At 29.9% G+C, this 14,813-nt stretch overlaps 3 protein-coding genes across 3 annotated transcripts, besides 4 other annotated features; 1 reads left to right on the top strand and 2 right to left on the bottom strand.

The window, feature by feature from the left end:
* Positions 1-247: 247 nt before the first annotated feature.
* On the top strand, positions 248-3,832 carry TVAGG3_0551260 (leucine-rich repeats (6 copies)-containing protein; the record flags this gene model as incomplete). The annotated part of the gene is made up of 1 exon (XM_001323242.1): positions 248-3,832. The coding sequence occupies one exon, from the start codon at positions 248-250 to the stop codon at positions 3,830-3,832; it is 3,585 nt and encodes a 1,194-aa protein (XP_001323277.1).
* A 291-nt stretch (positions 3,833-4,123) lies between these two features.
* Positions 4,124-4,155: a mobile genetic element.
* A 482-nt stretch (positions 4,156-4,637) lies between these two features.
* TVAGG3_0551240 (uncharacterized protein) lies at positions 4,638-5,051 on the bottom strand (the record flags this gene model as incomplete). The annotated part of the gene is made up of 1 exon (XM_001323243.1): positions 4,638-5,051. The coding sequence occupies one exon, from the start codon at positions 5,049-5,051 to the stop codon at positions 4,638-4,640; it is 414 nt and encodes a 137-aa protein (XP_001323278.1).
* A 3,357-nt stretch (positions 5,052-8,408) lies between these two features.
* Positions 8,409-9,191, bottom strand: TVAGG3_0551230 (uncharacterized protein; the record flags this gene model as incomplete). The annotated part of the gene is made up of 1 exon (XM_001323244.1): positions 8,409-9,191. One exon carries the CDS (start codon positions 9,189-9,191, stop codon positions 8,409-8,411), a length of 783 nt encoding a protein of 260 aa, XP_001323279.1.
* A 27-nt stretch (positions 9,192-9,218) lies between these two features.
* Positions 9,219-9,255: a mobile genetic element.
* A 247-nt stretch (positions 9,256-9,502) lies between these two features.
* Positions 9,503-10,422: a mobile genetic element.
* Positions 10,423-11,836: 1,414 nt separating this feature from the next.
* Positions 11,837-11,874: a mobile genetic element.
* The last annotated feature ends 2,939 nt before the right edge of the window (positions 11,875-14,813 follow it).

The following is a 14,813-nucleotide window of genomic DNA, read 5'->3' as shown; positions in this document are numbered from 1 at the left end:
TAAGCATTCTAATTAACATGGCTACTAGTTGAATAGGAAAATTAGTCTCTTTCAGCCATTGCTTTCATTTCTAGTGTAGGAAACTGAAAAGAAGCAATCAGTCACTTTTATCTTAAAAAGAAGAGGAACGCCACTTTTAGATCATGTACCTAATGTTAAATATTTCAGGGTAATTTCATAACAAGAATTCAATTTATGAATTCAGAAGTATATTCAATTTTTCTGTGAAATTTGAATTCAGATATTCATGATTTGTTTTTATCTTTTTGCTTCCGTAATATCAGAGCAGTTCAACGGGGAAGATACTCTTGTTATTGAGGATGGTGTTACTGAAATCAATGAATCTCAATACGAGAACTGTTCTAATTATACAAAAATTATTTTCCCAACAAGTCTCCGCGTTATAGGAAATTTAGCATTTGCACATTGTGAAGGTTTAATACATCTCAATTTTCCACCAAATTTAGAACGAATCGGCAAACAAAGTTTTATAGGATGTTTAAACTTAACAACAGTTACATTTTCCAATGCACTGAAAATAATAAATAGTTATACATTCTGCAATTGCTCAAGTCTTTCTACTCTTTCTCTTCCTTCAAGCTTAGAAAGCCTCGAACGTTCAAGTTTTCAAGACTGTACTCAACTTACAGAAGTTGCATTCAATGCATCAGATACAAATATTAGTGCTGCAGCATTTTCTGGCTGCTTATCACTCACAAATGTCACTCTACCAAAATCGACAAAAATTATCAGAGAAAGTCAATTCGAAAACTGCAGAAATCTCACAAAACTAGTTAACACTGGAAATATTGAGATTATTGAAGACAAAGCGTTTACTAACTGTTCAAAATTTTGGGATTTTACTTTCGAAAATTTAATCGAAATAGGTTCCTTTTCTTTTCAAAATAGCAACATTGGTGTAGCAATGTTTGGTAGCGAATTAAAATCTATTGGTGAATACAGTTTCTCAAATTGTCAAAATTTATCTTACGCTGAGTTTTATTTAATCGATACAAAACTATCAGAAGGAACTTTTTCACACTGTGCCTCCTTAAATAAGTTAAGTATGTCAATAAAACAGTCCAAAATTCCTGATTATTTTGCGGATGGATGTGAAAATCTAAAAAACGCATATCTTGGTGATGAATTAAAAGAAGTAGGTGATTGCGCATTTAGAGAATGCTATAATTTACAAAAAGTTTCATTTTATCAGTATTTGACTAAAATTGGAGAAAGTGCTTTCGAATCATGCACCGGACTGACTTCTGTCACATTTGAACAATGTACCTTAACAGAAATTGGCCCTATTTCCTTTTACGGTTGTTCAAATTTAAATTCTGTTGTTTTACCAAAACCGATAGCAAGTATTAATATCGGAGCGTTTGCATTGTGCACTGATTTAAGTCATGTTACCCTTCCTGATACATTAAAAGTAATAAACGCCTCTGCTTTTGAGGAATGTATAGCATTATCTGACATTAATTGGCCAGCATCACTGGAATACATCGGTGAAATGGCGTTTTTGCTTTGTTTTGATCTGAAAGAGCTGTTTCTCCCCAAAACTATTGAATATATTGGTGAAAGAGCATTTTTTGCAACTCCTAACTTGAAAAAAATAACAACTGCTTTGAAAAGCGATTTTATAATATGTGATACTGCGTTTAACGATCTTTTGATGCTGAATGAGCTCGATTTTCTCTCAAATAATTTTGATATACTTAAATTTACCAATAAATCAAACATTACCAAGATAGTCTTTAACTCTGACTTAATAGTAACATTTCCTTGTATTAGCGACTTCATATTTTTGGAAAATTTGACGATTATTAATCCAATTAATTCAATTTCTATTCCAAGTTATTTTGTTTCTGGATACCTTTCTATTTACATTTTTGCGAACATTGGCTCGGTTGCAATTGATGCTTTCGCTGACGCAGATATAAAAGAAATCTTCCCAAAAAGTCTGCGAATTATCAAAAATTATGCATTTCAATCATGTGAAGGAATAAAGCAACTCAATTTTCCACCAAATTTAGAACAGATCTTTGCACGAAGTTTCTTTGGTTGTACAAATCTGACAACGATTACGTTTTCTAACGCATTGAAGATCATTGGTGTTCAAGCATTCTCTGGTTGTTACAAACTTGCCACTCTTTCATTACCAAGCAGCTTAGAAACTCTTTCATCACACAATTTCAGAGATTGTAAACAGTTGACAGAAGCTGTGTTTAACAGCAATAATACACTAATCGATGCAAGATCATTTAGTGGTTGCTCAAATCTTACAAAAGTTATTTTACCAAAATTTATCAAAATTATCAAAGACAGAACATTTGAAGATTGTGAAAATCTAGAAGAAATCATCAATATTGAAAGTATAGAAGTTGTTGAAAACAGTGCTTTCTCAAGATGTTCAAAATTAAGACAATTTAATTTTAATTCCATCAAAGAAATAGGTTCATATTCTTTCTATCGGTGCAATCTTGAGACAATAAGTTTTGGTGATAGTTTGAGATCAATTAAAGAGAATTCTTTCTCGGAATGTCAAAAATTATCAAAAGTTGAGTTCGGCCATGGCAATCCTGCACTTTCTTCAGGTATATTTTCATTGTGCAGTTCATTACAAAAGCTTCTCTTGCCAAAAGAACTAACAAAAATCCCTGATTCTTTTGCATCTTTTTGCACGAATTTAACTATTGTTTCTCCACTCAATAAAGTAACCGAAATAGGTAATTCTGCATTCTATGGTTGTTCTTCTTTGAAAGATTTCAAATTTGGTATCGAATTAACAAAAATTGGTGAAAAGGGCTTCTCAAGATGCACTCTAGCCTCTATTGACCTTAAAGATACTAAAATAAAAGAAATAGCCGATCATTGCTTTGATTCATGCAAAAATACCATTAAAATTGTTTTTCCAAATAATTTGACCGTTATTGGCAACAATTCATTTTATGGTTGTCGTTCTTTAGTTCATATAAACTTTCCTGAATCACTCAGAGCTATCAATGCTTCGGCGTTTTTGAGTTGTTCAGAATTAATCAAAATTGAGTTACCAAAGTCACTAGAAATTATAGGAGATATGGCATTTAATTCTTGTTTTGCCATGGATGAACTAGTTCTTCCGGAAAAACTCCAATTTATTGGTTCTAGAGCTTTTGAAGATTCAGAAATTCTGAAAAAGATCACAATCTGCATGGATCCGCTTATCAAAATAAACGATGATGTGTTTGGAGATCTCTTTCATTTAAATGAATTAGTTTTTCATTCAAATAATTATGAGATACTCAAATTTATTAATCAATCATTGATTCGCAATGTTACATTTGACAGTTCCTCAGTAACAACGATTCCTTCGCTGTGTTTTTGTCCATATTTGAAAAATTTAATAATTTTAGATCAAAAAAGCTCAATTTCTCTTCCAAGTCGATTTGTTCAAAGCCAAGATCTTCATATTTACATATATTCAAACATTGACTCAATTGCAGATGATGCTTTCGCTGAAGCAGAAATTAAAGAAATTATTTACTGCGGAAACACTACAGTTGTTGGAGATTTCCTTGTAAATGCTATTTCCTGTGATTCTGTCCAATGTTCACTTAATTATAATAAAAAAACATTCGGAGGAAAATATTTCAACAGTAGCAAACTCGTTTGTCCGTATTACCATGTAGGAATGAGCAAGACAATCAAGGTTATTATTAGTTTATCAGTCATTGCCGCTGTAATTTCAATAATAATTGTTTCATTCTATATTTATCGAATAAGAAAAGACCAAAAATATATCAAGGATAAGATGTTAATACAAAAACTAGTCGTAGAAGATTTCGGATAGATTGTATTTGTTTTATGTTTAAAATAATTTTCAATTATTTTATGAATAAAGAATAGTGTTTTATGACTTATTTTTGTCGAACATAGTGTTTTACATTATGATTGTTGCAATTCTGAGAATGTTTGCTAAATATTTAAGTCATAATATTAGCATACCTTCATTTTAATAACAAAAAAGTATAAAAGCCATATGAAGTACTATGTAGTGATTTATAATTACTTTTTCCCGATCAAAAATATTAGCTTTGATCATATAGGATTAGCATATAAAGCTTGAGTGTCAAAAAATTGAGAGAATGTCAGAAAGTGGTAAGTACACCCATATGGTACACTAATACTCCTAAGACATGGTTTATTTTCAATGATGCTGCACGCCGATTGTCAAAAAAATTGAATTAAAGTCAGATGGGCGTAAATGTGGTCTTAAAAAAGATTTTTTTCAATATTGTCACTTTTATCAAATCAAATCTTGCAGAACCAAAAGAAAGCATTTTTGATCATATTGGATCAACATGTGAATAATTATTCTTCATAGAAAAATTCTGTTTCCATCATTGTTTCTAAATTTCATGAATTTAAAAGGATCTAATGGTCTTTTCTTTTAGATATTTAACAAGGTAAGCAAATTTATTAAAATATAAACTTAAGTTGAATACCTATTCAATCATTTCGCAGGTATCTTGCAGACAAAAAAAAACACCAACAAGCAACACAAAGTCATATATAATACTGCTCATTTTGATTAGTATATAAATACTGTATAAACAACATTTTACATATTTGTATCAAATTAACTTTTTAGTCATTTAATACTTGATTGTTTGATTATGCCTTTTGATTATTTTAATTCGCTTTTGAGCTTTGTGCGGCACACCTGGGAGATTATTTGGACATAATGTGGCACCAAAATTATAAGACTTATCAGAATTCGTTTTAAATGTCTGATCATCTTCATTATACCAAATATGGAAGTTTTTGACAACAATTGGATGTCGAACATCGAATTTTGAAAACTGATGAGTGTACGATGAGCTTTCCGTAGTGCTATTTCTTCTGAATCTTTGAATTAAATTAAATGCAAAATAAGGAGTATGCTGGGAAGAATCAGAATCAAAAAATTCTGAATTTGCATACGGATCAGTGTTTTCAAAATTAAAATCAACTCCTTCCCATGCTGGGTAAATAAAACATGCTTTCGCATATTTTGGAAGTGTCCACATGCTAAAATAATGATCACCGCGAGTGAAATAGAAGTCAACAGTTTCACAAAAACCTGTAGCAATTTTTATGAATGAAAAATAAAGTGTTTGATTTTCTGATGATGATTTAATCGTGATCTCACAAATATTTTTAAAAACCAGTTCAAGATGGTTTGCTGTACTTGTTCGGAAATTCTCTGGATTTAAAAATGCAACATATGTATCTTCTCCTGGCTCAGGTGGGTCAAATGAGATAGTACACTCTCCGAGACTTTCAATCTTATACGAGTTTGCGTTATGAACGGTATATTTAGGGTTGTACAAACTGGCACGCCTGCTGGCACACCTTTTTTGGCCAGCTGGCACGATTTTTTTAAAAAACACATTAAAAAAGTCACTTTTTGCCCCATCTAATGAGATTTTTTTTTACAATTTTTTCCCCTTATTTTTCAATTTAGATATGATTTTAAGCTCTCCAAATTGAAGTTTACCTGATGTTTCTTAGTTTTTATGATAATAAAATGTTGCAAAGTTGAGTTTGGATTCAATAAATTTAAGAAAATTTTATTTTACAATGAAATTATAAGAAAGGATGTTTTTATCCTATGTCAAAGAGAATACATTTGTAGATCCCGACTTTTGACATGGTTGAAAATTCCAAAAAAAATTCAAAATTTAAAAAAAAATTAAAAAATATAAATTTCATGTTAAAAATTGATTTTTGAATTTTTTTTGGAAAAATAGAATGTCATATTTTTATGTTTTATTGCTATTTTTTACGAAATCAATAAAATATTTGTTAATTTGGCTGAGATTATAAATAAAATCTTTCTAAATCTTGCAATTGATTGCTAAAATCTGTTTTATGTATTAATTGGCATTGAGATTCGTTATAAAAGAATGCGAATTATTTTGTATGAGTAAACGTATTTTGTAAAATTTCAAATTCTCTTCTCTCATTACTTACCTTAGATCTCTCGGCTTTTAGCTCTCAGATTTCGCTCATAGAACTCAGGTTTTAGTTATGTACTCATAGATGTATCATTACTGCCCGCAGATCTCTCATTACTACCTTACTAACCAGATCTTAACTCTCATTACTACCTTACTAACCAGATCTTAACTCTCATTACTACCTTACTAACCAGATCTTAACTCTCATTACTACCTTACTAACCAGATCTTAACTCTCATTACTACCTTACTAACCAGATCTTAACTCTCATTACTACCTTACTAACCAGATCTTAACTCTCATTACTACCTTACTAACCAGATCTTAACTCTCATTACTACCTTACTAACCAGATCTTAACTCTCATTACTACCTTACTAACCAGATCTTAACTCTCATTACTACCTTACTAACCAGATCTTAACTCTCATTACTACCTTACTAACCAGATCTTAACTCTCATTACTACCTTACTAACCAGATCTTAACTCTCATTACTACCTTACTAACCAGATCTTAACTCTCATTACTACCTTACTAACCAGATCTTAACTCTCATTACTACCTTACTAACCAGATCTTAACTCTCATTACTACCTTACTAACCAGATCTTAACTCTCATTACTACCTTACTAACCAGATCTTAACTCTCATTACTACCTTACTCATCAGATATCTAATTATTTACATATGATTTCTCACATCTCACTCAAGTCTCATTACTTACCCTATCTTTTTAACCTTTTCTGATAATTACTGAAATAACTAAATCCTTTTTTTAGTTTAATTCTGATATTAAATTTTTAAAATCTCTTTAATTTTTTGAACTACGCCTTTAATTTGTAATTGCCGATTTCACAGATTTGAACCATTTAATAAAATAACATTATTCAACTTAATCATATCAAACATGGTAGTTTGATTTTCAGATCTACATTTTAAAAACCTCTTTATTATCTTGAGTTATACTTTTATTATATAATACCTGAGTTCATAACTGAAAACTCTTAATTAGAGTACAATATTCAACTTAATCATAACAAGATTTGTTGAATTTCAAGTTTGATTTATATCTTCCATCACTTAAAACTCTCACAGCTTACAATATAAGCTAAAAAGTATATTTTCATAGTAATAAAATTAATTATTAAATTTTTTACTTTTTCCTTTCCAAAACTAGAAAAAAAGGAAGGGAAAAGGGAAAAAGAAGAAAAAAATAATAATGAGCATATTATATAATTGTGGTCATAGGCCGAGTGGCGTGGAAAGGGTGGAGCCCGAAGGGCGACATCCTTTCCACGCCACGAGGCCCGATTTTTGGCCACTTTTTTGATTTTGGCCGCGTGCCAGCTCCTGGCAGGCGGCCCGCAAAATTGTGCCAGTTTGTACAACCCTAGGTATATTTATCGATCACACATAAGAGGAAACCGATCATAATCATAATGAAATAGAATTAAGTTTTTCTATAATATTTTAACAAAAATTGAGAAAAGCCTCAATTTAAAAAAAAGTACTGGATCTGAAGATGGAAAAGTTTTCATATTTATGCATAGTTTACAAACATCATAAAATTCGTAAAAAATTGTGAAATGAAGATAATTCAATAAATAATCTGTCCTTAACTCAAATATTGAAAAGATTCTCAATTTTATTTGTCAGAAATATTATTCTTTATTAAGTTAATATTCAGATAATTTAGTTCAATTATTTTCATATGTTCATTTTTTACAAATCAAATAGGCATCATTCAGAACGAAGCATCAAATAAATAAATGTTATATTTCATTCGTCTACGCTGAAAAGGTGGGACGCTGAAATATTCTGAAGCATAACGATATCGTATATACAAATTAAACGTTGGGATATTTTCAGAAATTTTTGACACAATGATTTGAAATCATTTGAAAGAATGCTTGAACGTCGTAATGTTCAACGCATTAATTAAATAGAAATTCTCTTTACAGTGAATTTAAAATATGATGGATTTTTTTTTCTGAAAAACCGCAGGTTCCAAAAAATGTTTGCACTATAGTAAAAAACATATCATGATACTTTTTATCGGAATGAATTGAATAATGTTTAGTGATCTGTAGTGCGGAGGTATAAACTTACAACAATTCTTTAGGTAAAAAATTTGAATAATTTCATGTCAAAGTGATTATAGAAAATGGGTTTATAATTTATTCGTTTGGGCAAGCATGCCAACTTCGGCAAAATATATATTATTTTCAAAAAATGTATTTTAATTTTTTTGGGTTATAATTCTATAGCTAAAATAGTTTAATGAACAATATTTTGCAATGATGGGTCATGGTCATGGAATGGTGAAACTATTTTAGCTATAGAATTATAACCCAAAAAAATTAAAATACATTTTTTGAAAATAATATATATTTTGAAAAACAAACTTTTACATACAAATCTATATAGCCTTTTTGGATATTGCATCGCGAATTCGAGCAATCATATCATCTATTATTTGATCTAAATCTCTAATGGCTTGATCAGCGTTTTCTTCTGTTTTCTTGGTCGAAACTTCTTCTACAGCAATTTTCATCTTGAGATTGCTTATATTCTTTCGAATTTGAGATTCTGGAAGAGGATTTGGGTTTTTCTGCTTAACTCGCCTGTAAGATGCTAGCTTTTTGTTTAGACTCGTTATAGCAGACTTGCATTCGTCTATATTTTCATTCATCTCATTTGCAGAGCCAATGAAATCAAAAACAGATGCAACTCTTGTTTTTGCTTGTGTAAGTTGGATGCAATTGTTGTTAACTTCATTCTCGAGTCGAACTTGTTCTTGGTAAAGTGAAATTATTTCTCCCTCGATTTCTACAGATTTCCAATATTGATCACTCTTTTTAAGATCGTTTAGTACTTTTGCACGAGCAATCTTTGTATTTTTGAACTGTTCAATTGTTTTTGAAAGATGTTGGATCGCTGAAGGAGTTGCAGTTTGTAATTTTTGTCTCTCTTTGCCCTCAGAGAGAACATTGTTAATCATTACGCCATGTTTGTTGATTATTTGTCGCATTCTTACAATTTTTGACTTAAGTGATACCTTTTCTGCTTGCATTTGTGTTATCTCTTGTTTTAGTTGAGTTACTTGCTCAGGTGTTACCACTACTCGATTTTTACTTCCCCGAGAAGTATAGAAGCCTCCGAATTCATAACTTCTAGCAGTTGATGAACCCGAAGCATTCATTACAAAAATTTTCACACTTTGAAAATGTAATAAACAGAAATTCATCAAAAGTGACAGCTCTCAATTTTTTGACATTTGTAAATTCTAAATTGAATGAGAAAAATGAAATAATACTAAGCATAATACAATATTCTAGATTTAATTATAATTAGGGGAAAGTTAGTTTTGAGAGTACTTTTCATAGGCATATAGAATGAAATCTTCTGAAAAATAATATCACATAAACTCATATTATTTTCTAATATATAACTATTTTATATAAAAATCAAATTCAATGATCTTAAAAGCGAAGGATAAACCTCAAAATTTACGGCAAACCCAAATTTTAGCTAAAAGTGACTGGGGAAAAAAACGTTTAGTATTAAAAAAAAGACCGATGAGAGCTTCGTTCGAAATATAGAGGGAACTGAGAATGCGCAACCATTCTCAGGGAATATTGGATGCTATTCCCGTTCCCTCTGTATGGAAAATTGAGGTTTTCAAAGGGAGTTAAAATAATATCAAATTTATACTAATTTACTTCAAAATACAAAAGTATTTGACAGCTAAAATTAGTTACTTTAGCAAGCCTATCAATACCCTTTTACGATTATTGTTACTTTTTCGAAATAAAAGTAAAAACAAATTTATACTAATTTACTTCAAAATACAAAAGTATTTGACAGCTAAAATTAGTTACTTTAGCAAGCTTATCAATACCCTTTTACGATTATTGCTACTTTTTCGAAATAAAAGTAAAAACAAATTTATACTAATTTACTTCAAAATACAAAAGTATTTGACAGCTAAAATTAGTTACTTTAGCAAGCCTATCAATACCCTTTTACGATTATTGCTACTTTTTCGAAATAAAATAAATTTATTATCAAAAACCTTTTTTTTCTTAGTAAAAATAAACGAAATTTTTTACCTTATGAACTTTTGATGGAAATATGCAAATTTAAAATAATAAAGAAAGCCGCGAGCGAAGCGATCGGCTTAGTTCGAAGATTTTGATTCAACTCTTTGCTGATCTGTAATTCGCAGAAGCCGCGAGCGAATCGAGCGGCTTAGGTCTAAGATTTTGATTCAAATCTTTGCTTATATTCCTTAAATTCTTTATGAAACTCGCAACAGTTCCATAAAAAATTTTAAATTCTAAACTGTCGAAATTACCGATCGGTAATCACACCCTTCACGGGTGCGTCACTTTTTACAGGCGTGTCACTTTTAGCTAAAATTACCCCTACTCAAAATTTACGAATATAATGAGTGGGAATATAATGCTTATCTATCATAAAACCATATGAAATATCAATTTTTGCTTTACGCCTAATTTTTGACGACAATTAGCAAAAAATGTTAAATGTTAACACTCAGTCCATTTGAATATGAAAAATAAAATTGACTTTGATTAAATGTTTTTATTTATCATGCAATTCTTCTTGCGACCAAAGATTTGAATAAAAGTTCAAAAAATAAGATAGCTTAAAAAATAATATACGGTAGTGTTTACTAATAGATGAATAGTATATAAATTCTATTAAAATGGATTTGATCCAAAAAATATATAAAATTTGATCATAAATAAAATTGTTTAGTTGTCATTTAAAATGATGTAATTATTCAAATTTTGCTAAGACCCATTCGTCTTTGATATATAACTCCCATTTTTGCATTTCTGGCTCGTACCAAAATTTTGAAACTTCGAATAATTCGTTAGGAGTGTAATTACTATTCGTTTTTGGATTAATATCGAGAGATAAATGTGGTGTATTGTTGTATTTTTCAATGAACTGCCGCGACTAACTTTTGGTAATTCGATTTCTTGAAGTTGAATGCTCTTCTTATTGTATTTTCGGCAACATTCAATTTAATTTTACCATTTTCCAATTCAACTTCCTTTCCCACACTTTTGTAAGATTCACCTTCTTCTATTCTTCTTTTAGCTTCAAATAGTCATTCTCTGCTTATAGATTTGGCAGTAGTCATAAAAGTAGTCCTTCTTTTGTGATAAGATTCAAATTTGAATGTGGATGATAAATAAAAATCAAAAATAATTGTTATAATTTAAATGAAGAAGTAATTTAAAACGATTTTATTTATGATCAAATTTTATATATTTTTTGGATCAAATCCATTTTAATAGAATTTATATACTATTCATCTATTAGTAAACACTACCGTATATTATTTTTTAAGCTATCTTATTTTTTGAACTTTTATTCAAATCTCTGGTCGCAAGAAGAATTGCATGATAAATAAAAACATTTAATCAAAGTCAATTTTATTTTTCATATTCAAATGGACTGAGTGTTAACATTTAACATTTTTTGCTAATTGTCGTCAAAAATTAGGCGTAAAGCAAAAATTGATATTTCATATGGTTTTATGATAGATAAGCATTATATTCCCACTCATTATATTCGTAAATTTTGAGGTTTATCCTTCGCTTTTAAGATCATTGAATTTGATTTTTATATAAAATAGTTATATATTAGAAATAATATGAGTTTATGTGATATTATTTTTCAGAAGATTTTGTGTTCTTCTTCAAAATTTTATTTTTTTTATTAAAAAGAATCTTTACAAAATATACATTTACTTTAATTAATATTTAAAAACGTGCTCTATCAAAAGTTCCAAAAATTCAATATTTTAGCTTTTCTGAGGTGTCACTTTTGATGAATTTCTGTTTACAACAAGATTATCTAAATAATCAAAAATTATATATTTCTATGGATATTTTTCTTGAGATTACCCGACGTTCCCAACTTCTGGAAAACGGTTTTTCACCCTTATGATCAGTTTCAGACACTTTGGGAGTCTCCCAAACTTTGATATTTTGCATTATGATAGAGAAACGTGTCTAGTTTAACGCACAGTTGTTTTAAAGGCAAATGATGATATCACATGAAATTATCAAATTATCAAATTTTGAAGTACCAGTCCAAAGGGTTAATTAGATCCTACACAGATGTGCGATAGTGAAACATATGTGTTCTTGATTTGAGAAGTCCTACTGATAGAGGTATGAATCTCACAGCTTTGTGTGAGTGTGTCTGACACTTGTATAGAGTGGAATATGCGCCGACATATATTATATAATAACATGTAGTAAGGGTTTCGTTTTGCTAAAATTGTCACTTTTATAGCTAATTAATTTTTGGTTGTTTTGCGAAACCAAAAAAAAAAAACTATGATATACAATGTGTGTGTAAAGAAAATACTTTATTTACTAGTTAAAAAATCATTTGGTATTGATCAAGTTATTTTTTCTGGATAAGATATTATATGGATAATTGGATAGAAAATACAATTATATAATCTTGTACCTGGTTTAATTAAGCTAATTGTCATCAGAAACTTGTAATTTTTATGAATTTCAGATTTTTTTTCATTACTGCTTTTCTTAATAGGTCAAGTTCTTATTTACGTTATAAAGTATGATATTTACAAATATCAAGTTATCATGTTTTTTGAGAAATTATGAGAAACAAACAAAAATGAAAAAGATAGGAATAGCAATGAATAGTGATGTGGGTATAGAAAGTGTAAGAGATATGAATGCAAAGCAATCAGTATTTAGGATATTGACCATAGATTTCGAAAAAAAATGCTGCATATTGAGCGAAAACTATGATTATATTATAAGGCTGTCATTTAAAGCATAATGAAACTATTCCCTTTTCATTTTAATCGAATAAGATAGTAAAGATTTTTGAATTAGCTAGAAACTGATGAGATGTTTTCACAAATCAGATTTTTAATCTCTATAATGCATAATTCACTCAATATCTCAATTTTGATATTGCGAGATATTTTTGCTATCGGTTTCGCAATTTTGACACAATAGTAAGAGGGTTCTATAAGCATTATTATCAACGTAGAATCTGAATATCATATCAGAAAATGTCGCAAATCTGACATTTACCCGACCAAATAGCAAAAATAATTGAATACTTTTCGCAAAAACTTTAAAAATCGATAAAAATATGAAATATAGATATTAAAGAGACTTTTTATATAATATTCATAAAGATTTTCCAAAAATATGATACCGCAAAATTAAAAAAGTAACGTCTTGAGTGGAGTCAAAGGTCGAAATTGCTAGCTAAATGTTTTTTTAGCGAAATTGCGTATTGTACGTTTTTTTCGCAAAACGAAACCCTTACATGTAGTTGATAATTATGAAAAAATAGAATTCGATGCGAATGATATTGAAAGTTGTTTTGTAATTTGATATTTTTCTTATATGTGTTAATTAGTAAATGGCTTGTTTGTTGTGATAGTACTGTGAAAAATGAAAGGTATTTTAAATTAAAAAATTGAGATTTTGAGACATCTCTAGAATTAAGAATTTATTATGTATTTGACTTTTATATAACTATATGTAAAGGATCTCGATGTCTATATGCTTTAAATAAAATTAAATAAAATGAGATAAAAAATTAAAATGGACAAGAAGATATATGGAAATGTAATTTGTATTGTATTGGTTGTTGGCAAAATGATTTTAATACAGATTTAAGGATTTGGAATGGATTTGAAATTAAATGATTTTAATTCAAGGAGTAATAAGATTTTGAACTGGTTTTTATTTTGTGAATGTAAACTCCTTCCATAGGATATGTATTAGAAAGATAATTTTTAAACTTTTTGAAAGAATTTTTTTTTGTTTGAGCGATTTTCTCATATTTAATAATATATTTAAGTTGGCGTATCTTACGCCCTTCCAAAAATATGTATTAGAAAGATAAATTTTAAACTTTTTGAAAGAATTGTTTTTTTGTTGAGCGATTTTCTCATATTTAATAATATATTTAAGTTGGCGTATCTTACGCCCTTCCAAAAATATGTATTAGAAAGATGACTTATAATTTCATAAATTATTTTGTCCCGACGGTTTGAGCGGTTATCAGAATGGTTGCTTACACAATGCGTCAGCAAAATGTCGGTTTTGGGTGCCCTTCTTGGCCTCCTGAGTACTCACCAAGATACCCCAGCTCCCGCAAAACACCTCCCTTAGGTGCGCATTACCTGACGGCATTATTTTGCAATTATTTCAAATTTTTTAGATGTCTTTTGTTAAAGTTTGTTAACTAAAGACTTGAAAACAGCTTACCGCTTCAAGCTGCTCTCTTCCCGGTTCCTCTGCCGCAATCTTCTGTTTGATTGTGCGCAAAGCTCTCCTCCTTGTGAACTTTGCCTGACAGATACACCTGGGAGACAGCATTCGGACATCTTACCGCTTCAAGCTGCTCTCTTCCCGGTTCCTCTGCCGCAATCTTATGTCTGATTGTGCGCAAAGCTCTCCTCCTTGTGAACCATGGCTGATAGAAAGAACTGAAAGACAGGATAGGAGGAACATGCCGGTTCAAGTTAACTTGCAATATGCTTCTGATTAGTGATTTTAGATGAAAGATTAGCGAAATCGCATTTAATTTGGATAGAAGGATTCAATTTTATGAAGCAGGCTCGTAGAAAATATGCAGGAATAGCACAATCTTTTGCAATCACAACGCGATTGCAAAACTTCGACCGACAAGAGTGTATTGTGCACTCTTGTCGGTCTGCATGTCTCATTCCGGGAGACATTGTCACTGCATGTCTCCCAGAATGAGACAATCTTCGCAATCATAA

The sequence above is a fragment of the Trichomonas vaginalis genome, chromosome II (genome assembly GCF_026262505.1).
Source record: "Trichomonas vaginalis G3 chromosome II, whole genome shotgun sequence".
In the NCBI taxonomy this organism is placed as follows: Eukaryota; Parabasalia; order Trichomonadida; family Trichomonadidae; genus Trichomonas; species Trichomonas vaginalis.
Note: the sequence above shows the minus strand (reverse complement) of the source record. Positions and strands in the feature narration are given on the sequence as shown.